Here is a 26,370-nt window from a genome sequence, read left to right on the forward strand (position 1 = left end):
CCTCTTGCACTGAGATGCAATGCCTTAGACCGCTGCGCCACTCGGGAGCCCAATGTGGGTTGACGATCAATAGCAGGGTCGTTCCACGAAATGGGTGCCTTTGCGTCCCTTTGATATTTTAAGTAGAAATTGTGCAACAACATATAATTTTAAAATACTTTTACGTTCTCTTTAATATAGACCACATGGAGAATTACATGAATCATAAAAATTCTGCATTTTGCAGAATAAAAATTCTGCATGTCCCTCCATTAACCATTAACCTGTGTCACTTCTAGGAAGATTTCAACCCACTTAATCAAACCATTTCTCCATGTTTCACCATTATAGTTATTTTGCTGCTTATTGCACAGGGTTGGGGAGTAACGGATTACATGTAGTCAATTACGTGTAAGGGATTACAAAAAAAACGGTAACTGTAATCCGTTACATTACCTGTAAAAAAAATTGTAATCGGATTACAGATACTTTTGAAAAACTACATGATTACTTTGAGGTTTACTTTTACATTCAGAAAGGATATATATAGAAATCTTTGACACTTCTCTGTTTTCTCAATGACATTCAAATCAGGCTTGAAAAAGGTGCTAATGTAAATTTGTTCCAACTGAGCGAGTTCGACCACAAGTCAGAGACTACTCTGATGACACACCAAATGTGTTTGATGGATCGCGGAAAAAGAGCAGGAATAGGCTTTTGTAGGCTACAGTCCAAGCTATGTCTTCCAATGGTGTGACTGCTGTCGGCATCCAAAGAAGATCCAACTGGAATAAACGCTTGGAGGTAAGGATGACAGCAGTGGTGCAGTCTATGGCGATACAGATATATCACTTATTATTGATATCTACATAGCGCATTGATGTAAATCACACTGCTGCTCTCTCATTTAGCTATTTGCGTCTTACGGATTGTGGTTGTTGTGGATGGCTGTTCACAAATCTAAATGTGTATTTGAACCCAATAATGGTTGAATTCGAGAAGTTTAAGCTTCCTATCAATCATTTTTTTTAAACCAGTGGACAGCCAGTGAAAAATGCATTCCTGCAACAGCTGCATAGTGCGGATCCCAGTCTATGGAATAAAAGTGAGGCTTTTATTGCTCAATCTAATTCATGGTGATATTCTTTTTATCCATAGTCCTAATGGACACATGCTCAAACTTGCACACAATCTGTTGTTGCTACACCCATTTTTTGACTTATAAATTATATATATATATATATATGTGTATTTATTTTATTATTTAACCTTTATTTAACTAGGCAAGTCAGTTAAGAACACATTCTTATTTACAATGACAGCCTACCGGAGAACAATGGGTTAACTGCCTTGTTCAGGGTCAGAAAGACAGATTTTTACCTTGTCAGCTCGGTTACTGGCCCAACGCTCTAACCACTAGGCTACATGCCCCCATTGCTTTCATTGATTCTTGAAGAATATAACTTAGGAATGGCTCATGAGCTTAGTTCAACTGTCACACTCCATGAGAACATTAAATATAAGCTTGTTTTTCTCCAATGTTTGTAAACATTGTAAATGTAAACAAACACCGTATAGCCTCATAACATGGTTAAAACAATAATTTTGATATAATGGATGGTCTGTCCTTGCATGCATAGCTCTGTCTATTAATCTGAGAGTGGTTACATTTCTTCAGGCAATCCCTCAGCTTTTTACCAAAACAGAGGCGGGGCAACCATTTTGTTATTGTTTCATCTGTGGACTTGCCTTTTAAACAGCTGCATATTATCAAGATATCAAAGTGCCAACAAAAAGGTCAACAATGGGCCTATAGCAAATGCAGCATATGGCATTAATTTTTCACATGTAAATAGCACTTTTCAGTAGAGCTCAAAGCATGCCATTCCATGAGAGCAGCATTTATTTTTCAACTCAAATCAATGAGCCCAATCAGTCCTCCATGACAACAAAATAAACAACAAAGTAGGGCTGGTTAATAAGTCCTTCGTTTTGGGGTTATACTCAAGTAAAACAATTAGGATAATCTATACTTCCATATTTCCAAGTCCTATTCTTGAAGATCAAGGGGTATAACATTTATTGGAATGACTGGAATTCTGATAGACTTTGGTTTTTAATGTAAAGATATAATTTAATCGTATTATTATATGTAGTAGAACGCGATGGGTTAGAAGAAGCCTAAATAAATAACCCATAAAGTAAAATTTAACATCCCCATATATGTCCAGCTATGTAAACTTTAACATTGATTTGTCCTGCAATAGATGTCGTTCAGTTGGAAACATACATTTTTGTCTTCTTCTAATGCCTCTTAAGGGGAAAGTAATCTAAAAGTAACCGAATGTAATCAGATTACATTACGGATTTTTTACATTTATTGGACAGGTAACTTGTAACGGATTACATTCAGAAAGTAACCTACCCAACCCTGTTAGTGCATGCTCTGCAAGCAATACAATGGATGAAGGCATGGTAAGAGCGTGGTGAACGGATAGACGTGGTTATGGGCAGCAAGGAAGAAATTAAGGAGCTGAGTGCAGATGTTAGATGTGTTTTGAGGAAGAATGGCGCCAAGTACAAACCACACTCTGCTGTCTCTGATAGCTTTGAAATTTAACCTGACAAGAGTGAGAATGAATTACCTGTGGTTGTAGGTGTGGTGAAGGTTAAATAAAAAAATGTAAAAAAAGATTCCAAGCCTCACCCTGATGGTCATGCAAAGGATGAATTTGGCTGCCTTTTGGCTGGCCCATATGTAGTATCAGGCTCGGTAGAAAATAAGTTGGGTACTGTTAAATCGGTGAAGGTAGTTCGAAGTGGTCTTGTGATGATTTTCGGTGTTTCTTCCGCACAGAGGGAGCGGGCACTTTGCGTCACGTGCCTTGGGACAAAACCTGTGACTTGCTTTGCTTTCAGGAGCAGGGCGCCTTTGAAGGAGTGATTACTGGGGTGGCGTTAAGTGTTGCGGAACAACTGAAATGGAAGATTTCCTGTGTCTGTGACGCCCGCCGTTTAGTGCAACGCAGACCCAGTGGCGAGCGTGGTGAAACTGAGAACCCACTGTCTGTCATTTTTTGAGTTTTGAAGCAGAGTATTTACCTGACAAAGTCATGTTAGGATATGTCAGTTATCCCATGAGAGCTTTTGTGCCAAACCCACTAAGGTGTTTTAGATGCCAAGCTTATGGTCATATTGCAGCAGTGTGTAGGCGGGAGATTCCGAGATGTGAGAAGTGTGCAGGAGGGCACGGGACAAAGGAATGTGTAGCATCGGTGGGGAAAATGGTGTCAATTGTGAAGGTGCCCATGTTGGTGGGGATCAGAAGTGCCCGGTGTGAGATAGACAGGTTGAGGTCGCCAGAGTCAGAGGGATACAGGCTGAGGTTGCCAGGGTCAGAGTAGAACAGAAGGTGTCGTGTGCTGAGGCAGTAAAGAGAGTAGAGGATGATGGGGTGAGTAATAGGCCTAGACTAACACAGAGTGATACGATTTTGTGCTTCAGTAAGGTTGGCTTCTTAGCATTCATTGCCATGGTTATCAACTGTACTGTAGAAATGGATGGTAAATCACAGAAAATAGATGTTGTGGTGGCAGCTGCAGAAAATTGCTTGGGTGAAGAAGGGTCACTTTTGATGAAATAGTGATATATAGGTGTAGGATTAGTTGGCGGTGCAATTTATTCCTTTCCCGCTTCCTTTTTATTTTTGTATCAGAATGTAACATGATCGACCACACACTACCGCACAGTAGGTGGCAGCATGCACAAACACAAACAAATGCCATGATACCAAATAATAATAATAAGAAGAAGAAGAGATCAATTGGGTTAGGATTTCTAAAACTAGATCCTGTCCAGAAATTTTCCATACGCACAAAAACTTATTTCTCTCAAATGTTTTGCAAAAATGTGATTACATCCCGGTTAGTGAGCATTTCTCCTTTGCCAAGACAATCCATCCACCTGACAGGTGAGTCATATCAAGGAGCTGATTAAACAGCATGATCGTTACACAGTTGCACCTTGTGCTGGGGACAATAAAAGGCCACTCTAAAATGTGCAGTTTTGTCACACAACACAATGCCACAAATGTCTCAAGTTGAGGGAGTGTGCAATTGGTATGCTGACTGCAGGAATGTCCACCAGAGCTGTTGCCAGAGAACATAATGTTGATGTTTCTACCAGAAGCCACCTCCAATGTCGTTTTAGAGAATTTGGCAGTACGTTCAACTGGCCTCACAACCGCAGACCACGTTTAATCACGCTAGCCCAGGATCTCCACATCCGGCTTCTTCACCTGCGTCCTCATCTGAGACCAGCCACCCGGACAGCTGATGGAACTGTGGGTTTGCACAACCGAATAAGTTCTGCACGAACTGTCAGAAACCATCTCAGGGAACCTCATCTGCGTGCTCGTCGTCCTCATCTGGATCTTGACCAGACTGCAGTTCTTCGTCATAACCGACTTCAGTGGGCAAATGCTCACCTTCGATAGCCACTGCCACCATGGATGGAGAAGTGTGCTCTTCACGGATGAATCCCGGTTTCAACTGTACCGGGCAGATGGCAGACAACGTGTACGGCATCGTGTGGGCAAGCGGTTTGCTGATGTCAACATTGTGAACGGAGTGCCCCATGGTGGGGTTAGGGTATGGGTGAGCATAAGCTACGGACAACGAACACAATTGCATTTTATCGATGGCAATTTGAATGCAGAGATACCATGATGAGATCCTGAGGCCCATTGTTGTGCCATTCATCCACCCTCATCACCTCATGTTTCAGTATGATAATACACGGCCCCATGTCACAAGGATCTGTAATCAATTCCTGGAAGCTGAAAATGTGTCAGTTCTTCCATGGCCTGCATACTCACCAGATGTCACCCATGGAGCATGTTTGGGATGCTCTGGATCGACGTGTACAACAGCGTGTTTCAGTTCCCGCCAATATTCAGCAACTTTTCACAGCCATTGAAGAGGAGTGGGACAACATTCCACAGGCCACAATCAACAGCCTGATCAACTCTATGAGAAGGAGATGTGTTGCGCTGCACGAGCCAGTTTCATCATAGCGCTTGATGGTTTTGCGACTGCACTTGAAGAAACTTTCAAAGTTCTTGACATTTTCCAGATTGAATGACCTTCATGTCATTAAAGTAATGATGGACTGTCGTTTCTCTTTGCTTATTTGAGCCGTTCTTGCCATAATATGGACTTGGTCATTTACCAAATAGGGCTATCTTCTGTATACTACCCCTACCTTGTCACAACACAACTGATTGGCTTCAACACATTAAGAAATTCCAGAAAGTAACATTTAACAAGGCACACCTGTTAATTGAAATGCATTCCTGGTGACTACCTCATGAAGCTGGTTGGGAGAATGCCAAGAGTGTGCAAAGCTGTCAAGGCAAAGGGTGGCTATTTGAAGAATCTCAAATATAAAATATATTTTGATTTGTTTAACACTTTTTGGTTACTACATGATTCCATGTGTTATTTCATAGTTTTGATGTCTTCACTATTATTCTACAATGTAGAATTCAACACCTCTTGCACTGAGATGCAATGCCTTAGACCACCGCGCCACTTGGGAGCCCAATGTGGGTTGACTATCAATAGCAGCGTCGTTCCACAAAATGGGTGCCTTTGCGTCCCTTTGATATTTTAAGTAGACATTGTGCAACAACATATCATTTTAAAAGCCTTTTAAGTTCTCTTTAATATAGACCACATGGAGAATTGCATGAATCATAAAAATTCAGCATTTTGACATGTCCCTCCATTAACCTGTGTCACTTCTAGGAAGATTTCAACCCACTTAATCAAACCATTTCTCCATGTTTCACCATTATAGTTATTTTGCTGCTTAGTGCACAGGGTTGGGGAGTAACGGATTACATGTAGTCAATTACATGTAAGGGATTACAAAAAAAAACGATAACTGTAATCAGTTACATTACTTGCAAAAATATTGTAATCAGATTAAATACTTTTGAAACACATGATTACTTTGAGGATTACATTTACATTCAGAAAGGATGTTTGCGAAAAAACATCTTTGACACTTCTGTTTCACATGATTCCATGTTTTATTTAATCGTTTTGATGTCTTCGTTTTGATTATTCTACAATGTAGAAAATAGTCAAAATAAAGAAAAACCCTTGAATGAGTAGGTGTCCAAACTTTTGACTGGTACTGTATCTGTGACCAACAGATGCATATCTGTATTCCGAGTCATGTGAATTCCATAGATTAGGGTCTAACGAATATATTTCAATTGACTGATTTACTTACACAAACTGTAACTCACAAAAATAATTGTTGTATGATGCTTTTAGATATTTTTGTTCAGTGTAAATGAACAGTTATCTTAGCCAATTTGCCTGGGATTCTCCTTGAAATGTCTGAAATGCACTGACAAACCCTAGCTACAAGGTTCTAGTGCATTCCTCTACCACTGTATTGACTAGGATTTCCAGAGTAAAAATTAAGCTTGAATACAAAATCATTCTGTTTTCTCCACATTGAAGGCTACATCTTGAAAAGACTAACTTTAATATCATTATCATACACATCAAGAACATCAATAGATTTCACTCAATGCTCCTATTCAGACATAACTCCATGGGTAGTTCCACAGGGTCAGCATAGAGCCGAGCTGTCTCCATATCAAACACTTTGAAAGAGGACAGAAAAAAGACAAAGACTGCCCCCTATTGTTTAACAGGAACAGTACATGCCATTGTTAAACAGATAATACAAATTATATAAATCAAATCAAATTTTATTTTGTCACATGCGCCAAATACAACAGGTGTAGACGTACCGTGAAATGCTTACTTACAAGCCCTTAACAATGCAGTTAAGAAAATATTTACTAAATAAACTAAAGTAAAAAATAATAATTAAAAAATAAAACAATAAAATAACTATACTGAGGCTATATACAGGGGGTACCGGTACCGAGTCAATGTGCGGGGGTACAGGTTAGTCTAAGCATTATTTATACGTCACAGACTTGATTGCAATCAGCACTTGAAATAAACCACTAATGATTGAATAGTTACAGAATTGTCAGCTTCCACTAGTTTACATCAAGAGACAGAAATGATTTTGTCCAATTTATCGCCAGCAAAACAAGAGGTGTTTCCTCTCTGTTTTTCGTGATGGAGTTGAGGCCAGATAGCGAACTTTTCTAAAGAAGAGCTCATATTTCCCCTTTTAGTAGATGAAAAGGACTCTGGTTCGCGAGAGACTAGAAAACGAGTCTGCCATTTTACGGATCTTGGCGTAGTTGATGAATCCTCTGAGGAAGAGCAAGAATCCTGGAGGACAGAGAATACAGTAGATTGGGGCAATAAGGGTCACTGTTATTTTAGCAGGATTTAACAGTAGTTCTTTTTCTTTTTTCAATAATGTTTTTTGGGTTAGCACTTCCCAACTCCCAGCACCACAAACAAGATAGTGTGTGTTAAAGGTGCACTATGCCGAAATCGCTCTGCCATTTCCTGGTTGATAAAATTCTAATAGTTCGCCTAATTTCAGTTTGTGACAAAACCCACCACAGCCAGTGTAGAGAACCATTGTACTAGCTAAACCACTGTGAAATATCTTCTCCAGAACCAAAAATATTGTATATTTAGCTGTTAGAAGCTGGTGTACAAAACTGAAAAGTAAAAGACGCAAAAACAAAACTTAAGAACGAGAAGCATAGAAATAGTGCACATAGAACACATATGCCGCTTCTTTGACTTGCTTTCAATGAGAATGACGTATCTATAACACACATTTCTATGTGAGTCTCCCAAAAAGTTACATATCGCAGCTTTAACTCTTCTATAAGGGTCACTGTCATAATGTATTGGATTTATGCACACTATCCATTGAATAGATACCTTTACACCAATGCTACAATGTTTCTGTATTTACATGTCTAGTACTACAAATGAGAAAGACAGAACTGGTTGTACTTACCCAGTACCAGGAACACCCACCACAGCCAGTACTGCCCATCAAAGTACCCAGGGAAATAGGTGGAGAACTGGGGAGAAAAATAAATAAATAATAATCACACAAACATAAAAGATAAGTGGACTGGTCATAGTAACCATGAATGTGATCTGGGCTCTGGAAAAGGGAAACCTACACCAAACTGAAGTGCTTTGCCATCAGATCCCTGCCACTAGATGCTTCTTATGTTAAGGAACCACAATCTACTCTGACCAAAATATCATTACATATCATTTTAATAAAGTATTTATTTGTTGTAAATAAATATCAGGGAAACCTTTGTATACCACCTTTACATCTCAGAGAGGGTTGGTAGGGAAATCTTACCCGGACAATGAGGATCCACTTGATGAGTGACAGGCCGAAGCCAGAGATGGCCCCGTAGCGGCCTGCTGCCGAGGTGGTCAGACAGAAGGACAGGAAGAAACCGATCCAGTTAAAAAAGGAATGCCACTAAAGTGGAGGAAGAGGGGGAAAGAGGCTGTGTATATGGTCTACTAGGATGGGCTTTCTCCTCACAATATAACATTCTACGATCACATCAAATATCCATCAAATACTTTTATTGTGAAATAAATACATTACATGACTGTTCTTCATTTCGCTGTTGTGTACCAACCCCAGTCCCAACCAAGGAGAAGATTTTACTTCAAGATGTGACTTACTAAAAAAGGTCAACATGAAAATGCCATCGTTCCCTATCCGCAGCTGTTGTGCATCCTCAAAGTCATCCCTGGCTACAAAGTCTTCATCCTGCAGAGATAGAGATAAACATACGGTAGAGATCATTATCAAGTCATTTTATGATGGAAATCCTATTAAAAAGGCTATATCAACCAAGAAAGGAAACATTCACGCTACAAAGTACAACTCCTTCTCTTCATTGACCCTTCGCTTTACATTTCTCTAATGTCGTGGACGGAGAAGGCATTTAGCTGGAAAACTGCTTCAATTTAGTTGAAAGAATAACATAACATTTGATGTGCCATCAGGAAATGCGCCACTAATACGCTACAGGTCTCGACAGACAGGTCTCTGCAAATGGCTGCCACATCTTTGCCTAACGGTACTATTCCATTCCACACACTTCCACCCCATTACTGTACCTCCAGTGCACAGAAAGTTCATCAAAAGTCCCCAGTTGTTCCCTGTGCTGTACGCAAGGCAAGCAGTATGTGGCAAAGAAACACAGACCAGTCATTTAAATGGGATGACAAGGTATGGCAAAACATTTCCCACTAGAGGGCATAGATGAGCAGTCTCAATATCTGACAGTGATTATTAGGGTGTCTGCCGACAATGTATGACTCACCATTTCAATACACTATACTGAGTACAGTATATCTACGCACACAACCATAGTTAAACAGGTTTGCTTTGATATTATATGCAATTAGATGCAATGGGGTTCATGGTGTTATATTCAGAAACTAGCCTACCTCCAGCTCTAAATGTAAACAGTACACAAAACAGAAGTGAGGTTGGTTGGGGAGATCGGACACACCTTTAAAAAAATATATATATATATATATATAATATAGTCTGGCAAAACCACAAGGGAGGATTACGTGGAGTTTGTAACGGTGGGACACTCACCCTTCCAGCCACCAAGGGAACATGAGCCTCCGCCTTGGTTCTCTCCGCCTCGTCATAGGAAGGGAGCGTTGTGGCCACGTTGTATGATGGTGGATTGGGGAAACCCCCGTTTTCTTTGTTGTCAAAATAAGCTAAGAGAGATAAATAAGTGAAATTGCGGCGCATAAGCTGCTGTGTTACACTTCAGTGATATCTATCCCCAAATGGTGGGCTAATTGCTGTAACAGCATAGGTAAACCTAACGCTAGTAGGGATATCTCCTCTGTGTCCTAACAAAGATACTTGATGGTCATAGTCTAGTTCTGGACTGTGTAATGTCCAATGTCTCTTGGAGTAAAGGTAAGGACATTGATTCCCAGGCCAAACCATAGTGCTGCACTGTGATGTGTGTGTGTATTGTGCTTTTACCTGCATTTTCTTCTGCAATGCTGCTGTAAGGGGGTGGGGCATCGGCTGCCACCTGGAGAGCCTCCTCTGGCTCCTCTTCATTGGGCAGCTGCATGGGGGAGGAGTCAGTACACTGGTTAGGCCTAGATGACCGTGAAAACGTCAACATGACGTAGAGAAGAAATCAGTCCAAGCACTATTGAGATGTAGCCTAAGGAAAACAAGCTAGCTAAGCTACAGGGTCAGGCGACTCCATATTATAGCAGACTTATGGACAAGACACACCATAACGAACACCGGCCGTGTGCAATATATCACCTGCTGGGTGTCAATGAACGATGGCAATTCAGCATGTAGAATCGTCAGGAAATGAACTGAAAATGAAGGCCAATGTTCGGTGGTCAGATGAGATAGGACGGTTGCCCGCTGCACAAGGTCGACGTTGAGATGGCATTTTCCCTCTTACAGGGTCACGCTAGGATTCAGCCAAAGATAGTGGATAAATAACAATGTCTTACTCAGGCTGTTTATCATTGAAGAAATGTTCAAGTTCTGGTCTGCTTAACGGGGTGGTTCTCCCATAGCACCAATGCAATAGCAGCTGGGTCTGGTCTGCTTAGTTAATTGACTTTCATTGAACCAGAAAACATGAGCAAGTGGGATGTTTTACTTCCTCTTCCGTCTCTGGTTCAGCATTACTCTTTGATCAGACCTCACATGACCTAGCTACTCATGTAACAAAATGGCAAGCAGACACCCACTGTTCTCCATTTTGGTTGTATAACAGAGATTGTTGTCCTCTTCAACCCCCCAATAAATGTTTATAGTATTTTGTATCAGTATGCAGGCCCATCAGTTGTCATGTGAACTCATTACTAACTTCCAAGAGGATTAGGCTCCAGAATATTGGTGAGTTCAGGCAGAGAAATACAGTCCATAGATGGGGCCAGCTGTCAGCTACACTGTATAAAATGGTAGAAATCGCACCAAAGAATGTCACTTGTGATAATGAGCTAATATTGTTGATAAGGGCAGTCATCAGTTTCCTACTTACACTAAACCTAGCTGTAATGGGAGATAAAGGGATCAAATTCATGGCTAATATTGCACTAGCCCTCAATAGACTTCACCTAGCTACCTAGTCCATTCACAGACACCAACTACCGTTACCGCTTATTGATGAAGGCATCTTTTTATTTTGCGCCCTGGTGCTCGCTCTAAAACATTAACACCCATCACTTGCGGTACGGTTTTGGAAACATAAGGAATGACCAAAAGTATGTGGACATCTGCTCGTCGAACATCTCATTCCAAAATCATGGAGTCGGTCCCCCCTTTGCTGCTATAATAGCCTCCACTCTTCTGGGAAGGCTTTCCACTAGATGTTGGAACATTGCATTCCATTCAGCCACAAGAGCATTAGTGAGGTTGGGCACTGATGTTGGGCGATTAGGCCTGGCTCGCAGTCGGCGTTCCAATTCATCCCAAAGGTGTTTGATGGGGTTGAGGTCAGGGCTCTGTGCAGGCCAGTCAAGTTCTTCCACACCAATCTAGACAAACCATTTCTGCATGGACCTCGCTTTGTGCACGGGGGCATTGTCATGCTGAAACAGGAAAGGGCCTGCCCCAAACTGTTGCCACAACGTATGCTGTAGCGTTAAGATTTCCCTACACTGGAACTAAGGGGCATAGCCCGAACTATGAAAAACAGCCCCAGACCAAACTTTACAGTTGGCACTATGAATTGGGGCAGGTAGCGTTCTCCTGGCATCCACCAAACCCAGATTTGTCTGTCAGACTGCCAGATGGTGAAGCGGGATTCATCACTCCACAGAGTGCGTTTCCAATGTTCCAGAGTCCAATGGCGGCGAGCTTTACACCACTCCAGCCAACCGACGCTTGGCATTGTGCATGGTGATCTTAGGCTTGTGTGCGGCGGCTCGGCCATGGAAAGCCATTTCATGAAGCTCCAGACGAACAGTTCTTATGCTGACATTGCTTCCGGAGGCAGTTTGGAACTCGGTAGTGCGTGTTGCAACCAAGGTCAGACAATTAATACGCTCTACGCGCTTCAGCAGTCGGCGGTCCCGTTCTGTGAGCTTCTGTAGCCTCCCAATTTGCGGCTGAGCTGTTGTTGCTCCTAGACGTTTCCAGTTCACAAAAACAGCATTTACAGTTGACCGGGCAGATCTAGCAGGGCAGAAATTTTACAAACTGACTTGTTGGAAAGGTGGCATCCTATGACGGTGACACATTGAAAGTCATAGCTCTTCAGTAAGGCCAATTATACTGCCAATGTTTGTCTATGGAGATTTCATGGCTGTGTGCTTTTTATACACCTGTCAGTAATGGGTGTGGCTGAAATACCCGAATCCACTAATTTGAAGGCATGTCCACATACTTTTTTGTGTGTATATATGTATGGGCAGGCATAGGCTATGGACAACCAACCCAATTGCATGTTATCAATCGCAATTTGAATGCACAGAAATACCATGATGAGATCCTGAGGCCCATAGTGAGGCCCATTTCTTTGAAGGTATCTGTGACCAACAGATGCATATCTGCATTCCCAGTCCATAGATTAGACTTAAATGTATTTCAATTGACAGATTATTTTTGTTCAGTATATATGGTGTGTGTACGGTACCTGTTAGATATTGGGGGCTTCCTGGGATGTGATTTTGTATGTTATTGCTGTAAGAGCGAGTTAGCTAGCATGCTTTAAATTGTAACAATCGCATTAGCCCCTGCTAATTCAGTTATTCCCATGCTAACAGACGAATCACGGATCTACAGTGTCATGACTTGCCTGTTCGGGTCAGGTTACCGTGGACCATAATCCTACAGAGATATCTCTCACACCCACCAGCGGGGGAGAGATCGAGAGGTATGGAGGCAGGGGGGGGGGGTTTATGACAACTCCCGCCCATTGTAAATCTTAAGGCAGCAGAAAAAAATCCCTTTTGTCCTCTCAGTATGGAATGGAATGGAATGTATGATGGGCCTATGGAGAATCTACCTCTGAACAGTAACATACAATAAATGGACTTTAGGACAATATGTTTGACAACTCCCGCCCATTGTAAATCTTAAGGCAGCAGAAAAAAATCCCTTTTGTCCTCTCAGTATGGAATGGAATGGAATGTATGATGGGCCTATGGAGAATCTACCTCTGAACAGTAACATACAATAAATGGACTTTAGGACAATATGTTTCGTCAATCAAAATGGTAGTAGTGACGATAGATGGAACATGAAAATGAATGTCGTTTTTGTTATGTTATTAAAAGTTAAATGACAACATTACAATGAAAACATTGTAACTTGAAGAGTTTTCACACTATGTACTTGATGTTTGCATACTGTACGTTGTGTGGAAAATTTCCAGATCAAAGAGAATGTTTTTGTAAAGACGAAATGTGATAGTTGTCTAAATTGGATCTGAGTAACTAGTTACGCCCAGAGAACTTGCCCTAAAGCCGGAAACGCCCATTTCTGACCCAAGGGTATAAAACATGCGAGTTAAGAATTAACATAGCAGACTAATACCCTGACTACACCGCTTGCGTCGCGTGCGTTGCAAAATAAATTTAAAAATCTATATAATTCAATTATTGCGCGCGCCAACTAGCGTCTGCGTTACCAAAGGCTAAAATAGAAGTCAGTTCTATTTGTGACACAGATCGTGCTGGAAGTCCTGCCTCTCTCATCTCCTCATTGGTTTATAGAAGCAGGTACCCATGTGCCATTTCCTCATTGGTTATACCCACGTGGGTGACAAAAGACGAACGAGGTCAGTGGCGGTAATGCACCTAATTTATGAAACTTGCCAATCGCAATATAAAGTCCAGAGAAGAAAAAGCCTGGAAGGAGGATGACTAGATTCGGTTGACCGTTTTATGTGTGGATTAATTGTCGGAGTAGACGACCTTGTGCATTTCAGGTAAAATAACAACTCAATGTTTATATCCCAGGACAAATTAGCTAGCAACAGCAAGCTAGCTAAATAGGACAAATTAGCTAGCAAGTGCAAGCTACATCTACACAGCTGATTAGCTGTCCTCCAAAGAACCCTTAAGGACACTGACATCGTGAGGACAAACAGAGCTACACCCGGTAACCGAACCGAAGACGTGCCGTCATCAGAGAAGTCGGAACCAGGTCCACGAAGAGACACCCCATCGGAGACCTTCAACATGTAATTAGATCATTATATTCTGACCCATAAGAGCGGCAGTTCGGGAGCAAGGTTAGGGTTCAAAATTGCATAGTTGACAAACGTACCCAAGTGTGCTTTTCTCTCGTTCTCTTACTCCCGCTTTTGAAATCCCCATTTTGTGTAACATGTGTCATATTCTGTTGGCCCGCTAGGGACCTGTTTCATTATACTAAGTTCTAATCAATAGCCTAGACTATGTGTTTGTGTATCTTATATTATCATTTTAGCTTGTTAGTAAATAAATAATCAACTCAATTGGTGTGGAACGAACTTATTTAGTGGGACTCGGGTTTGTGCAGATTCCCGGATTATGCGACATTCAGAATGAGACTGTAGAGAAACTTAATTAATTAGCGACTGTTGTAAAAAAAAAATAATAATCGATATTCTGATATTCTTTGAGTTCATTTGGGAAATAGAAACTCAATAAAGCCAAAACTTTTGCATGGTGCTCCAGGTTAATTTGTTAATAATTACCTGATTCATTTAATCACGTAATTGTAAACCATTAATCATTCGATGAGCAGCAGTCGTCACATTAAACAATACAACGTTACGACAACAGCCATCAACATAGACTGAGTGTACAAAACATTAGGTACACTTGGTCTTTCCATGACAGACTGACCAGGTAAATCCAGGTGAAAGCTATGATCCCTTATTGATTTACTTGTTAAATCCACTTCAATCAGTTTAGATGAAGGGTAGAAGACAGTTTAAAGAAGGATTTGTAAGCCTTGAGACAACTGAGACATGGATTGTCTATATGTGCCATTCAGAGGGTGAATCGGTAAGACAAAAGATTTAAGTGCCTTTGAATGGGTTATGGCAGTAGGTGCCAGGTGCACCGGTTTGAGTGTGTCAAGAACTGAAACGCTGCTGGGTTTTTCACGCTCAAGTTCCCTGTGTTTATTAAGAATGGTTCACCACCCAAAGGACATCCAGCCAACTGTGGGAAGCATTGGAGTCAACATAGGACAGCATCCCTGTGGAAAGCTTTTGACACCTTGTAGAGTCCATGCCCCGACGAACTGAAGCAGTTCTAAGGGAAAAAGGGGAGCAACTCAATATTAGGAAGGTGTTTCTAATGTTTTGTACACTTAATGTAATGTTGTCCTGCACATCTAATGTGCTTCCTTGTGTCAATCGTCAGATACTTACATGTATTGTATTTTATACTATTTTTGTCATTATTATGTTTGATTACAAAATACCCAGTCTGATATTTACATTCAAGCATGAATCACGAATCTACAGCCACTGTCAGAAGAAACACCAATTAACTGTGGTCGCTGGCTGAGTAGTTATTTCTTTAAAAACACAACACAAGAGACTTACAAAATACGATTACATAGTTAGACTGGTGCCGAGACCAGTCTTGTCTTCGTGGGACATCTGTTACACTAGCTGACTAAATCTCAACATCACGATTTAGGATGGAGTTGAGCGGCGACTAGTGTCGGCGGATTTGAGCTCCGAGGTCACATATAATTAAGTTTTTCTCATAAACGAACAACGGATTTCTGCACTTAAAGAGTAACCCCTAACCAGCAATTACACAGAACGTCATGTGTAATATTGGGTTCTTTTTACGTGCCGAAATGAGTCGTTTTTGATAAAAACGTATTGTTATGCGATGTCTGCGCTCCAGTTCTGTCAGCACACACTAGTCGCTGCTCAACTCCATCGTAAATCGTGGAGTTGAGGTTAATCGCCTATTGAGTAGCTAGCTAGTGCAGGGCTCTCCAACCATAATCTAGCACACCTGATTCTAATAAGGAACTGGTTGACAAAATAAACCAGGTTAGTTACAACTGGAGTTGGAGCGAAAACCTACAGGAGGGTAACGTAAACTCACGTAAACTCGTACATCGCCTTGGTCCGTACAATTGCCCTTATTTTAGTGCCCCAAAAACCTAATACTTCAGGATCAACTGTAATGTCAATACCATTGTAAAGCACAATTTCTCCCCTTTCCAACATGATCAATTATATGACCTAAACGCTGGCAGTTTCTGCATAATTCAAGCAGGCAATGAGCCCTGACGGGTCTTTTTAAAAATGGCGGGTGGAGAAGCGAAGCTAATGCGTGAGAAGGAGAGATGTTGTGTGGGAAAATAGCTTTTTTTCACTCGATCTGTCCAACTTATCACCTTATTGCATCTAAAATGTAAATAAAACACTATAAAGAGTTTATATAATGTGTCATTACATACCTATTTGAAGATTTGTGTCGAATTTGAATCGGGTTTTTAGGGCGGTGCTAAAGTGATCTTAGAAGTAAACAGCGGCTTTGAGAATGATGATCGCATGCAATGATGACGCAAAAAATGACTAGGTATCCCCCCCTTACCCCTGTCACTGTCCATTTCTTGTTTTTAAACGATGAGAGAAGTGCTACACCAAGTGGAGAGAGATTGTAAGACAGAAATAGTTGCTTTATGCGTGCTGTACTTTATGACATGACACGTCACGATGTAACGGAGGGTCCGTTTTTTCAACTTTTCTCCAATACTATAGATCCATTACCATGTCGATCAACGCTTGAATAGAAACCTAGTTCACACCCCGATGTTGAAGTCAACACAGTCCCATTAGTTTTCTTTGTAGCCTCGTTTGAATGTTGCGGTTGCGCACATTTGTACGGAATGGGGTGAGTTTACGTTAGCTTTCCAAGGACAGGGTTGGAGAAGCGAGTGTGTACAGTAGTTAGCAAGGCAAAACATCAACTACAAATATTGACCAAGTTAAATAAAATGTATTACTAACCAACAAAAATGACTAGCATTTTAATTTAGCTATAAAGCATCATGACGTGTTGATATTAACTTGTAAACTGACGTTGCAGTCATGGTGCCATCACAAAACAATGAGGCCTAGATCCAACCCATTACCAGTGTTTCTTAGTAAACAAACCACAGTTAGGTAATGCTTGCTAGCTGAAACAAACTCACCTGCTGATATCGAGCACACGGCTCAGCAATACTAATATGTACAGACTCAAATCTTTGAATTTAAACAAGCGATTGTCAATGTATTCAATACAGAAAGAATAACGGAAACAAAAAACTATTGGGACGCTATCTGCTCAAGTCCCTCCCCTCTTTCTCTGCGAGCTTGTTACGTCAATACTCCAAAACTAGGTCACGCATCCGCTCTTTACTCTACTGCCCCCACAAAAACACAGGCATTGACAGTAAAATAATAACCATCCATATTCCAGTTATTGTACATTTTGGCTTAGAGTGGCAATACTATGTGTAGCCTACTCACTGTATTCCACTATTCAAAAACTAGAAAGGTGAAATAATAGAGGTTACCTCTGAAGATTACATGCTGTGCTGCCAGGTCTTCTAGTTGAGCAATAATGAATACAGCAACATAACACGTAGTCTTGTAAGATGTATTGTATCTTTATTTAAAATAAAAAAAGACTAAAACAATACTCATGACACTTGGGTGAGAGTGTATTTGAGTCCTGTTTGATTAGTTTTTTTGTTTTTTTTGTTCATTTTGATACTTCACAAGAACAGGGTAAGTTGTGCCGATATGCTTCTGGTTGTAGTGGTGACAGACAATATCCACCTCATAGATACTGAAGAACACTTTGACACGCTCATTGGGTGAGACCAGGAAACACAGGGTATAAAGGGCAAACTCAAATTCAGGACTGACGCCAACGAAGATGCTGCCTTTGGGTTTTATTCCATTCTTCCAACTGAACTGTAGCGCCAGGATATGCTTGTTCTCGTCAGGCTGGTTTTTAAATAAAAGAGAGAAGAGAGAGACAACAATAAAGACATACAGGCCTACACCCATGGGACTGTCATTCAGTAGGTTTGAAATTTCTCACATAATTTCCAAAGAAATGCCCTGGAATTGTTAACTACCATGTCATCACAGTCACACAACTGATTCAACATGATAACCAAAACATACATTCATAATTTCAGTATTTTTTTTATCTAACCTGAGGGGAATTTGCGTTCACACTGTAGCCTTTGTAATCAATGTGTCCCAGCTTCTCTTGCAAATACAACTGAATCCAGTTATGAAAGCCGATGACTGTGCGGCCCCCTCTGGTCTCTCCGACAAAGACATGCTCAAACCCTGAGGAGTCTGGCCTGGAGGAACATGGGAGAACATCATGAGGCTGGAACATAGACTACTGATTTTACACCCTCTTTCTGAAGGGATGATATTGGGCAGGTCTAATGGAAGCTCATCCACCACTTGCGTGGTGGTGCACATGATGAAATTACAGCACAATCTGCGTGTTAACATACAGTATGAGTGTTACCTACTAAAAATAATAGACTACTCTCTTTCTCCTCCTAGGAATACACAAAGCTAAGTGCAAATCAAGTCCAAGTCGTGCATTGTAATCTCAAATCAAGTCCAAGTCATGCATTGTAATCTCAAATCAAGTCCAAATCATGCATTGTAATCTCAAATCAAGTCCAAATCATGCATTGTAATCTCAAATCAAGTCCAAATCATGCATTGTAATCTCAAATCAATTCCAAATCATGCATAGTAATCTCAAATCAAGTCAAGTCGAGTAACAAGTGTTTTTTTCCCAAGTCTCTAGCCTGAGTTTCATTTGGTAATTTTTCCCCCTAGATATAATGACTAATGTTCAAGTAGCTGTCTTTCGTCTACTCATTGAATGAAATAGCGGCCAGCCATTTTCATTTGTCTCATACAGTAAAATAAGATATCAAATTCTGACAAAGCGGTACAGAAACAGGCATTTTTAAACAATCCTTTGGAGTCATCAGTCTCAAGTCAAAATCGAGTCCCGAGTCTTAAGGCTCCAAGTCCAAGTCAAGTTTCAAGTTCTTTCCTGCCAAGTCAAGTCTCAAATAATCAAATGTGTGCCTTGAGTCAGACTCGAGTCCAATCTTGAGCTGCAACTCCACACTCTTTGCCATTTGAATAGACTGGCATAAAGACAAAGGAAAAGAGAGTCTGAGGTGATGATACAGCTTTCTCTAATTGTGAATGGATTTTATATTGACTGAGCCTAACCCTAACCAGGAAAGAGAAAACATTTAGCAGCCTAATGATGAATTATTTTGACATCTGAAAAGTAACAGTTACGTAGAGGAGAGTTCCACCCACTTGCTAGCTCCTCGTCTGGCGTACAGCTCAAACCAGATACGGTAGAGCTGCTTCTTGAATTCCGGTAATCCCTCTGGGGAGAGCTGTTTCTCTACTAGGTACTTATGTGCAATCTAAATATGAGAGAAACATATGAAGACAATTTCAATCATGGGATGTTGATTGACTCACTTTCGCTGTTGACGTTCCAACTTGGCCATGGTTCTCCCTGTGAATTGATGTCACACATTTTTTCTGATCACATTTATCTGTGATTTGACTTATGTTCCTTTTCATCTGATCAAATAAATACAGTTTTCTTTTTATCGACCTCTCCACAATATGTTTTAACTGGTACCTTCATGGTGGGCGTTCGAAGCATGCAGTCCAGAAACTTGTGGTTTTCTGCTTCCTCCTCTGGGGTTACAATCTCAGGCTCACCCGTATCACTTTCATAGTTATCCAGTAGAGAGATAAAGGCTGGAAGAAGACATCCAGTTTAGTTTAGAGTGTAGCGTGTGTTCTGATCTAGTAAGATCCCAGCAAACATGACCCCATTGGCCACATGTGGGTATTTGGTGGGCAAGGTGGGCAGGGGCTAGCCCACACCTAGCCCAAATCAGCCCAACATGGGCTAGCCCACAACAAGCCCAACACGGCCTAGCCCACACCAAGTCTAAACCAGCCCGACACGGGCTAGCCTACACCAACCCAGCAAACTAGTGGACACCAGCCCAACATGGGCCACCCCACACCATAACCAACATGGGCTAGCCCACACCAGACCAACATGGGCTAGCCTACACCAAGCCCAGCACAGGCTAGTCTACACCAAGCCCAGCACATGCAAGCCCACACCATAATGTAGAGGTGGGGGCTCATTAGAATATTTGCAGGCATGGTGTACAAATAACCCCATTTCATGTTGTTAAGTAAAAAATAATACAAGATAAAAATGGCTAACACCATTCAAACCAATGAGGGTTCAGAACTTTACAGCCAACTATCTTTTAATTCATTTTTTTTTCAGATATAAACGTATAGTTATAAGTTCACAAGTTATTTTTGTGCAACCTTTACTGAGTGTCACTCCAGTTTAAGTGTTCTGTTGTGTGAAATCAACAAAAAATGTATATTGTACACTGCCAGTGATGAAGTGGCTGTGTTTACACAGGCAGACCAATTCTGATCTTGCTTTCACTAATTGGTCATCTGACTAATCAGATCAGCTCAGAAAAAGATCTGATGTGAAAAGATCTGTTGTGATTAGTCAAAAGACTAATTGGTGGAAAAAAAGATAATGATTGGACTACCTGTGTAAACGCAGCCTTAGATAAGTGCATATGACATAAGATAAACTTCAATTTTTGTTTCTGGTAAAAATATGTATGACAGTAACAACTTTGTTATCTTTCTGATACAATGTAACTGGCAGCCGATCCAAAAGGGTGGACTTATTTCAAGTCACTTGAGGGCTGCCCTTGCGCCCACCTGCCCTGGGGCCAATGTGGAGTGTATGGGTAAAAGGCACATCGGTCCAATGTGGGCAGCCTACATGAGGCCAATATTTTAGCCCGCATTGGGCCTACATTGTGCCAATGTGGACATGTTTGCTGACAGGACTAGTTTGTTTTGTCTATCCACTCCCACTGACGTCAGTACACATCCTGTTTGTATCGTGTTCAATCAGTGGTGACCCATCATTCAGGTAGGGCTGAGCCCCACTTGTTTTATTGCCTGTTTTGCATGTTATTTTGGCATTAGTACGTGTCACATATCAGTTCGCAAACAATATAAAAAAATACATAATTTAGTTAATAAAGCTGCATACAAGCATGGTCTATTTTTTGCTTTCTTGAGTTAGGCAGCTCCAAAATGCAGGTGTTTGAGCCTAGCTCAGTGCTTTCTGTGGTTGTGGGGCAGCCAGCGGAAAATACAGAGCGTAGGGGTTGGTAATGTTCTCTAGTTACGCCATAATTGGCGTCACTGCAAAATCTACAGGGGAGAGCTCGAAAATTCAAGCCCCTTGGGTGCTGCATAGATTTACATTAGAAGTGCCCATCCAAGAAGGCTTAAGGTCATTGGCCACATATAAAATGATGCCAGCTCACGTTATATCTACCGGTAGCTTTGATTGGACTGATCATGTCAACATCATACCTTCAAAATCTTAGCTAGCAAGCTAGACAAGCAGTCATCAACATGAATCAAGTTGACAATCTACTGGCAAATTATTTTCAATCCTTGTCATATGAAGAGAAATTATAGATATATCGTATTGGTGCTCATCGGCCATTGGAAATAAACATTATACAACAAGTCGGAAATCGCAAATCCAACATTGAGTGTTTTGGAAGGAATCGGTGGCTAACTGCAAGCGTTGCAAAGCAATCACTAGCCTTCTATTCAGTGGAGAGGGTTTGTGGTCCAAGTCTGGGTTTAAGGGTCTCTTTTCCAAGCTTAAAAGGATAAACATTCACATGCAACACCATGGGCCAGAAAAAGTTGAATACAGTGGCCATGCTGTTAATCCAGGTGACTTCTGCCGCGTTCAAAACAACTGGAAACTCAGAAATCTCGGACTTCAGTTAGTTCAAGACAACTGGGAACTCTGAAAAAAACTAGCTCCGACTGATGAACAGTCATCCAACTCGGAATTCCAAGTCAGGAACTTGGCCTTCTTCTACAGTAGAGCTTTGACCTGAAGATCACTGACGTCATGTTTCGACCTTGTTTTTTTCAGAGTTCCCAGTTGTCTTGAAAGCACCATGAATCCAGAGAATGCCAGACTATGATGACAAAGTGTGATGACAAAATTTGCCCACAAGAAGGACTGCCACCCCACCTTCCTGTTCAAGTGAGCACCGCACAACAAGGTGAGTCCAAAAATGTATTATATGCTGCTGCATAAATGATGTAATATGCCAGGGAGATACATATACTATAGCTAAGAAAGTAATACTAGGTGTATATTGTGTAGTAAGCTGTTAGTGGCCCATGTGCCTCACCCTAATAATTTTGTCCCTTTCCCCCTCATAACTTAGCCTACTGTTCTGACTTGGTGGTGCACATGTAGCCTATAGCCTGTTTTAGAGAAATATCATAATTTAATATTGTAAGAGCTTTCATTGTTTGCTTACATGCCCCCTTTATTTATCCTATGGTTCTGACTTGGTGTACAGGGAGAATACTGTGAGAACAGCCCATGTTCTGAATTCTGTCGCTTACATTTCAAAAGTGCTGAACAAATATTTATATTGACTACGTCCGTCTTAGCTCGCTCATTAATGTCTTAATCGAAATTACGGATTGCCTCTTATACGCTCATCGTTCCCTTATGCAATAGTTTGTACATCTTAATTGTCAGTAGAACCCACATTTGTTTAAGCAAGTCAGCCATATCAGCTATGTTTTTAAAAAAGGCAGTAAACAAGGCTAAATTAACTGTTTTGCTGTCAGACAAGGCTCCGCTGACTGCCAGGTGTAGCAGTGGTAAGGATTCACTCCATGGTGTTGGAAAGAAAGCTCTGCTGTTGGGACAGCTTTATGTAGGCCCTAACAGTTTGTGGGCACTGTTTGTCACTGTTATAGTGCAATTAATGTATTGTTTAGTGTTGTGGCTTTGCTGGCATGCATAAAAAAAAATGGTTGAGTTTGCTTCACCAAGATTTTCATGCTAAAATCGCCACTTTGTTCAATTATACTTGAACTCCTGCTACTCTCTGCTTATGTAATACATTGCAGATATGACAGAATTTCCAAAGGAAAATAATGATAACACACAGGAAACTGCACGGTTGAAGGCAAAAGTTGATCCCAAAGCTCTAACCCTCACACGTCAGGCCCTTACCTAAGAAAGACTCCTTTTTGAAAATGCGTTCATCGACAAATGAGAACAGAGGATATCCGGCTCCATCATTGTCATCATTCATGTCATCATTCATGTCAGCATTCACAGGCCCAGCTTTCCCCTGCACAAAGCAAAGCAGAGGAGGAAGAGCAAACCAGTTACATACAATATTACAAATGTCTAAGCATTCCCACCAATGATCCAGGAATATATATATATTTTTTTACATTGTAACCCCTTGATGGGAAAAAAAACATGACCCAGTGCCCTATAAAGCTGCAACTCCAGTGTTTTGTTTATGAGAGCCAGGAAATTCTAACAACAGCAGCATGTTTTCACTTGACTTGCATTCTCTCTCTCTCTCTCTCTCTCTCTCTCTCTCTCTCTCTCTCTCTCTCTCTCTCTCTCTCTCTCTCTCTCTCTCTCTCTCTCTCTCTCTCTCTCTCTCTCTCTCTGTCTGTGGCAGCTCTCTGTCTGTGGCACAGTGTCTAACATGCTATTGTGTCCTTTAGAAAGACACCACAGAGCAACAATCTAGAGCATTTTAGGGGTCTAGATTTGTTCAATGTGCTCTGACCTTCCTCATCAAACAATGCTTGTGGCCTCATGATGTTGTGCAAAAACATCCATTAGTTAATTTGGGGTAAAATGCATCTGTACAATTTGTCACGGGAATGATGTGTATAAAAAAAACATCCACATACAGTAGTGCAATTTGGATCGTTTTCAGTTTTGCTACCTGCAGAGAGATCCGGTAGTCTGTCCCTGGTTTCAGTCTGTTGACGTCTTTATCCCATATATCCTGCACCATGGCTGATAGCTCTCGGTCAGCTTCAATCATGATGTGACTGGTTGGTCCCTCTGTACTCTGCAGGCTACAGCTGACTGTGTCAGGTTCCTCTGGTGTGAAGAAATATCACGTCATGTACAGTGACTCCTATGCTTACGTTGCTATACAACAACTCTAAATGGTGTTGTCAATCCTGCATTCCAACATCTGTACATTATACATCTTCTCAATGTATAAATTACACATAGGCCTACTAAGTGTGGTAAATATCAAAATATATTTTTTTATACCATCCATAAAATTGATATAACACATTTATTGGTCAATCAAGTTATCACGGAGGGAAATGATTCTGTGTTCATCAAGGTAAACAGTTTAAGTGTATGACAATTAACTACATAATACAATTTCCAGACATGTTATCACTGAATCATTCAGTGAACTGATAATCAACACACCAAAAAAAGAGCCATTTACAAGCAAGAATTATTACATTAACAATTTTAGTTCAACATTCAGGTTTTGATTGACACTGTCATCTAATCAGCATCCCACCATCGACGCAAGCTACTCATCATATATTACTGACCTTGTTCAGCTTTGGCCTGCTCACTGGCGTATAAAGAGAAGTGGTCTGTGGGTTTGGAGCAGCTAAGGGGATTCAGTCCTGTGGCCGGATTTGTGCGTGTGGAACTGGCCTGTTTGAAAGCACAAATCTTTACTAACATGCTGGGAGGCGCTCCTATACCACGAGGCATGACAGGGGCCATTTTAAAGGGTTATCCACTGTCAGCAACTTTAGCCAAAGGGATTAAACTGTGTTGTACTGACTGCTTTTGAATCACTTGCTACAACATGGACTCTCTTTGTTTCTTTAGTACTGTTTTGTTCTTCTCCTGTCTCTGTGTCCTGTCCCTCCATCACCCTGTCCCCTTCCCAAGTGAAAACACATGGTAATAGTGTGTATAAATAAGATACATTATTGTGTGTAATAAATAAGGTCCCTTGATAGGCATGGAGACCAGGGAAGCTGTGTTCCTGCTGAAGGACAGATTATAGGGGCCAGTTGAATCAAAGACAACAGTTACATTGTAGTCTGTGTCTGTAATATCATGACAGTTAAAACAATGCTCTCAATTCTCTAACATTTTGTAGATGAGTGGCATAAATCCAAAACATGTTTTAATACACATCTGTTAAATTCATGACAGGAAATTAAAATGTTTGCATTCTAAAATTGAAGGTTGACTTCAATAAAAGAAAGGCTGATTAAGTGATCAGGATTTAATCGAAGTCAGAACCTTCGATTTCAGAATGTAACCATAATCAGCAACGTGTCGAAAACCTCTTCATGTTAGTTCAGTAATTTTGGACCAACAATCATTCTTGGTTTCCTCTGCCACCTGTTTGACTCAGCAATGCCTTCTGTGTTAAAGACAATGACAGCACAGCCCTTGCACACTCTCGTGGAAGGAAAAGGCATTGTATGTTCTCGTTGGAAAGGTTGCGTCCTTTGGATGGGTCTCATCTCATCACTAATTCAGCAGTCAGCTTTTCAGCAAAGCCAACAGTTAACTTACATGGGAGGCAATATAACTAAAAAGAGTAAGTACTTTGATTAAAACAATGCCAAAAGGCAGAATTTCTACCAGCAGATGGGTGCGACTATGGGACAAGATATAAGGAACTATAGTTGCATGCAGCGGTATCAAGGTACAAGCACTTTTGCAAGTTATAGGAATGGACTGGAAGTGATTCTGTTATCACATGTTCACTCTTAATACAGTGTGACAAAATAAACAAGGGAGTACATTTGAGTAACTTCATAAAACATGTATTGAGAAAAGGAACACATGAAGAATGTCCTAAAGCCCCAAACATGGGAATGAACACTAAAACCAAAGGGTTATTTATGTATGTTTATGGTTATTACAACATTTTTTAAATTCAGGACTACTGCAAATATCAAAGACTGTCCCCCTATAACATTAACAGATAAAAGTGAAAGCACAATATAACTATTTTAAGAGCAGGACATGTATTTTGAATGTGATTTACATTGATGCCCATTTCCAAATCAGCCTCACTTTCTGAAAAGTTTCGATGAAGATCATAATGTGAGTAGGTAGTAACTAGCAAATGTCAGGGTGGTTATGGACATATCTTTTGTACTGAAACAATGCCATATTTAACCTAATCAACAATGTGCGTCAGAGGAGGCTGGTGGGAGGAGCAATAGGAGAACGGGCATATTGTAATAGCTGGAATAGAGTAAATGGAATTGTATCAAACATATGGAAACCATGCATCAACCCATGTTGTATTAATTCCATTCCAGCCATTACAATGAGCCCTTAATCCTATAACTCCTCCCACCAGCCTCCTCCTGAGTGTGTCCCATTCAAACAAATCATGTTACATGATAAA

The 26,370-nt window shown here is 40.9% G+C and overlaps 2 protein-coding genes across 2 annotated transcripts; both read right to left on the minus strand.

Moving 5' to 3' along the window:
• Window positions 1–6,317: 6,317 nt before the first annotated feature.
• On the minus strand, window positions 6,318–17,416 carry LOC111979952 (NEDD4 family-interacting protein 1-like). Its single transcript, XM_024010647.2, is given in 10 exon segments — window positions 6,318–7,310; window positions 7,960–8,026; window positions 8,323–8,436; window positions 8,438–8,448; window positions 8,661–8,748; window positions 9,592–9,722; window positions 10,000–10,087; window positions 10,297–10,352; window positions 17,155–17,175; window positions 17,410–17,416. Coding segments are annotated over 10 exon segments (687 nt in total). The 3' UTR covers window positions 6,318–7,206.
• Window positions 17,417–17,592: 176 nt separating this feature from the next.
• endou2 (endonuclease, polyU-specific 2) lies at window positions 17,593–24,770 on the minus strand. The gene is made up of 7 exons (XM_024011513.2): window positions 24,533–24,770; window positions 23,893–24,053; window positions 23,154–23,274; window positions 19,662–19,783; window positions 19,325–19,437; window positions 18,171–18,324; window positions 17,593–17,956 (listed from the first exon to the last, which is right to left on the minus strand). The coding sequence occupies exons 1-7, from the start codon at window positions 24,711–24,713 to the stop codon at window positions 17,687–17,689; spliced, it is 1,122 nt and encodes a 373-aa protein (XP_023867281.1). The 5' UTR covers window positions 24,714–24,770; the 3' UTR covers window positions 17,593–17,686.
• Window positions 24,771–26,370: the final 1,600 nt, after the last annotated feature.

Source organism: Salvelinus sp. IW2-2015, linkage group LG20 (genome assembly GCF_002910315.2).
Source record: "Salvelinus sp. IW2-2015 linkage group LG20, ASM291031v2, whole genome shotgun sequence".
Lineage (NCBI taxonomy): Eukaryota > Metazoa > Chordata > Actinopteri > Salmoniformes > Salmonidae > Salvelinus > Salvelinus sp. IW2-2015.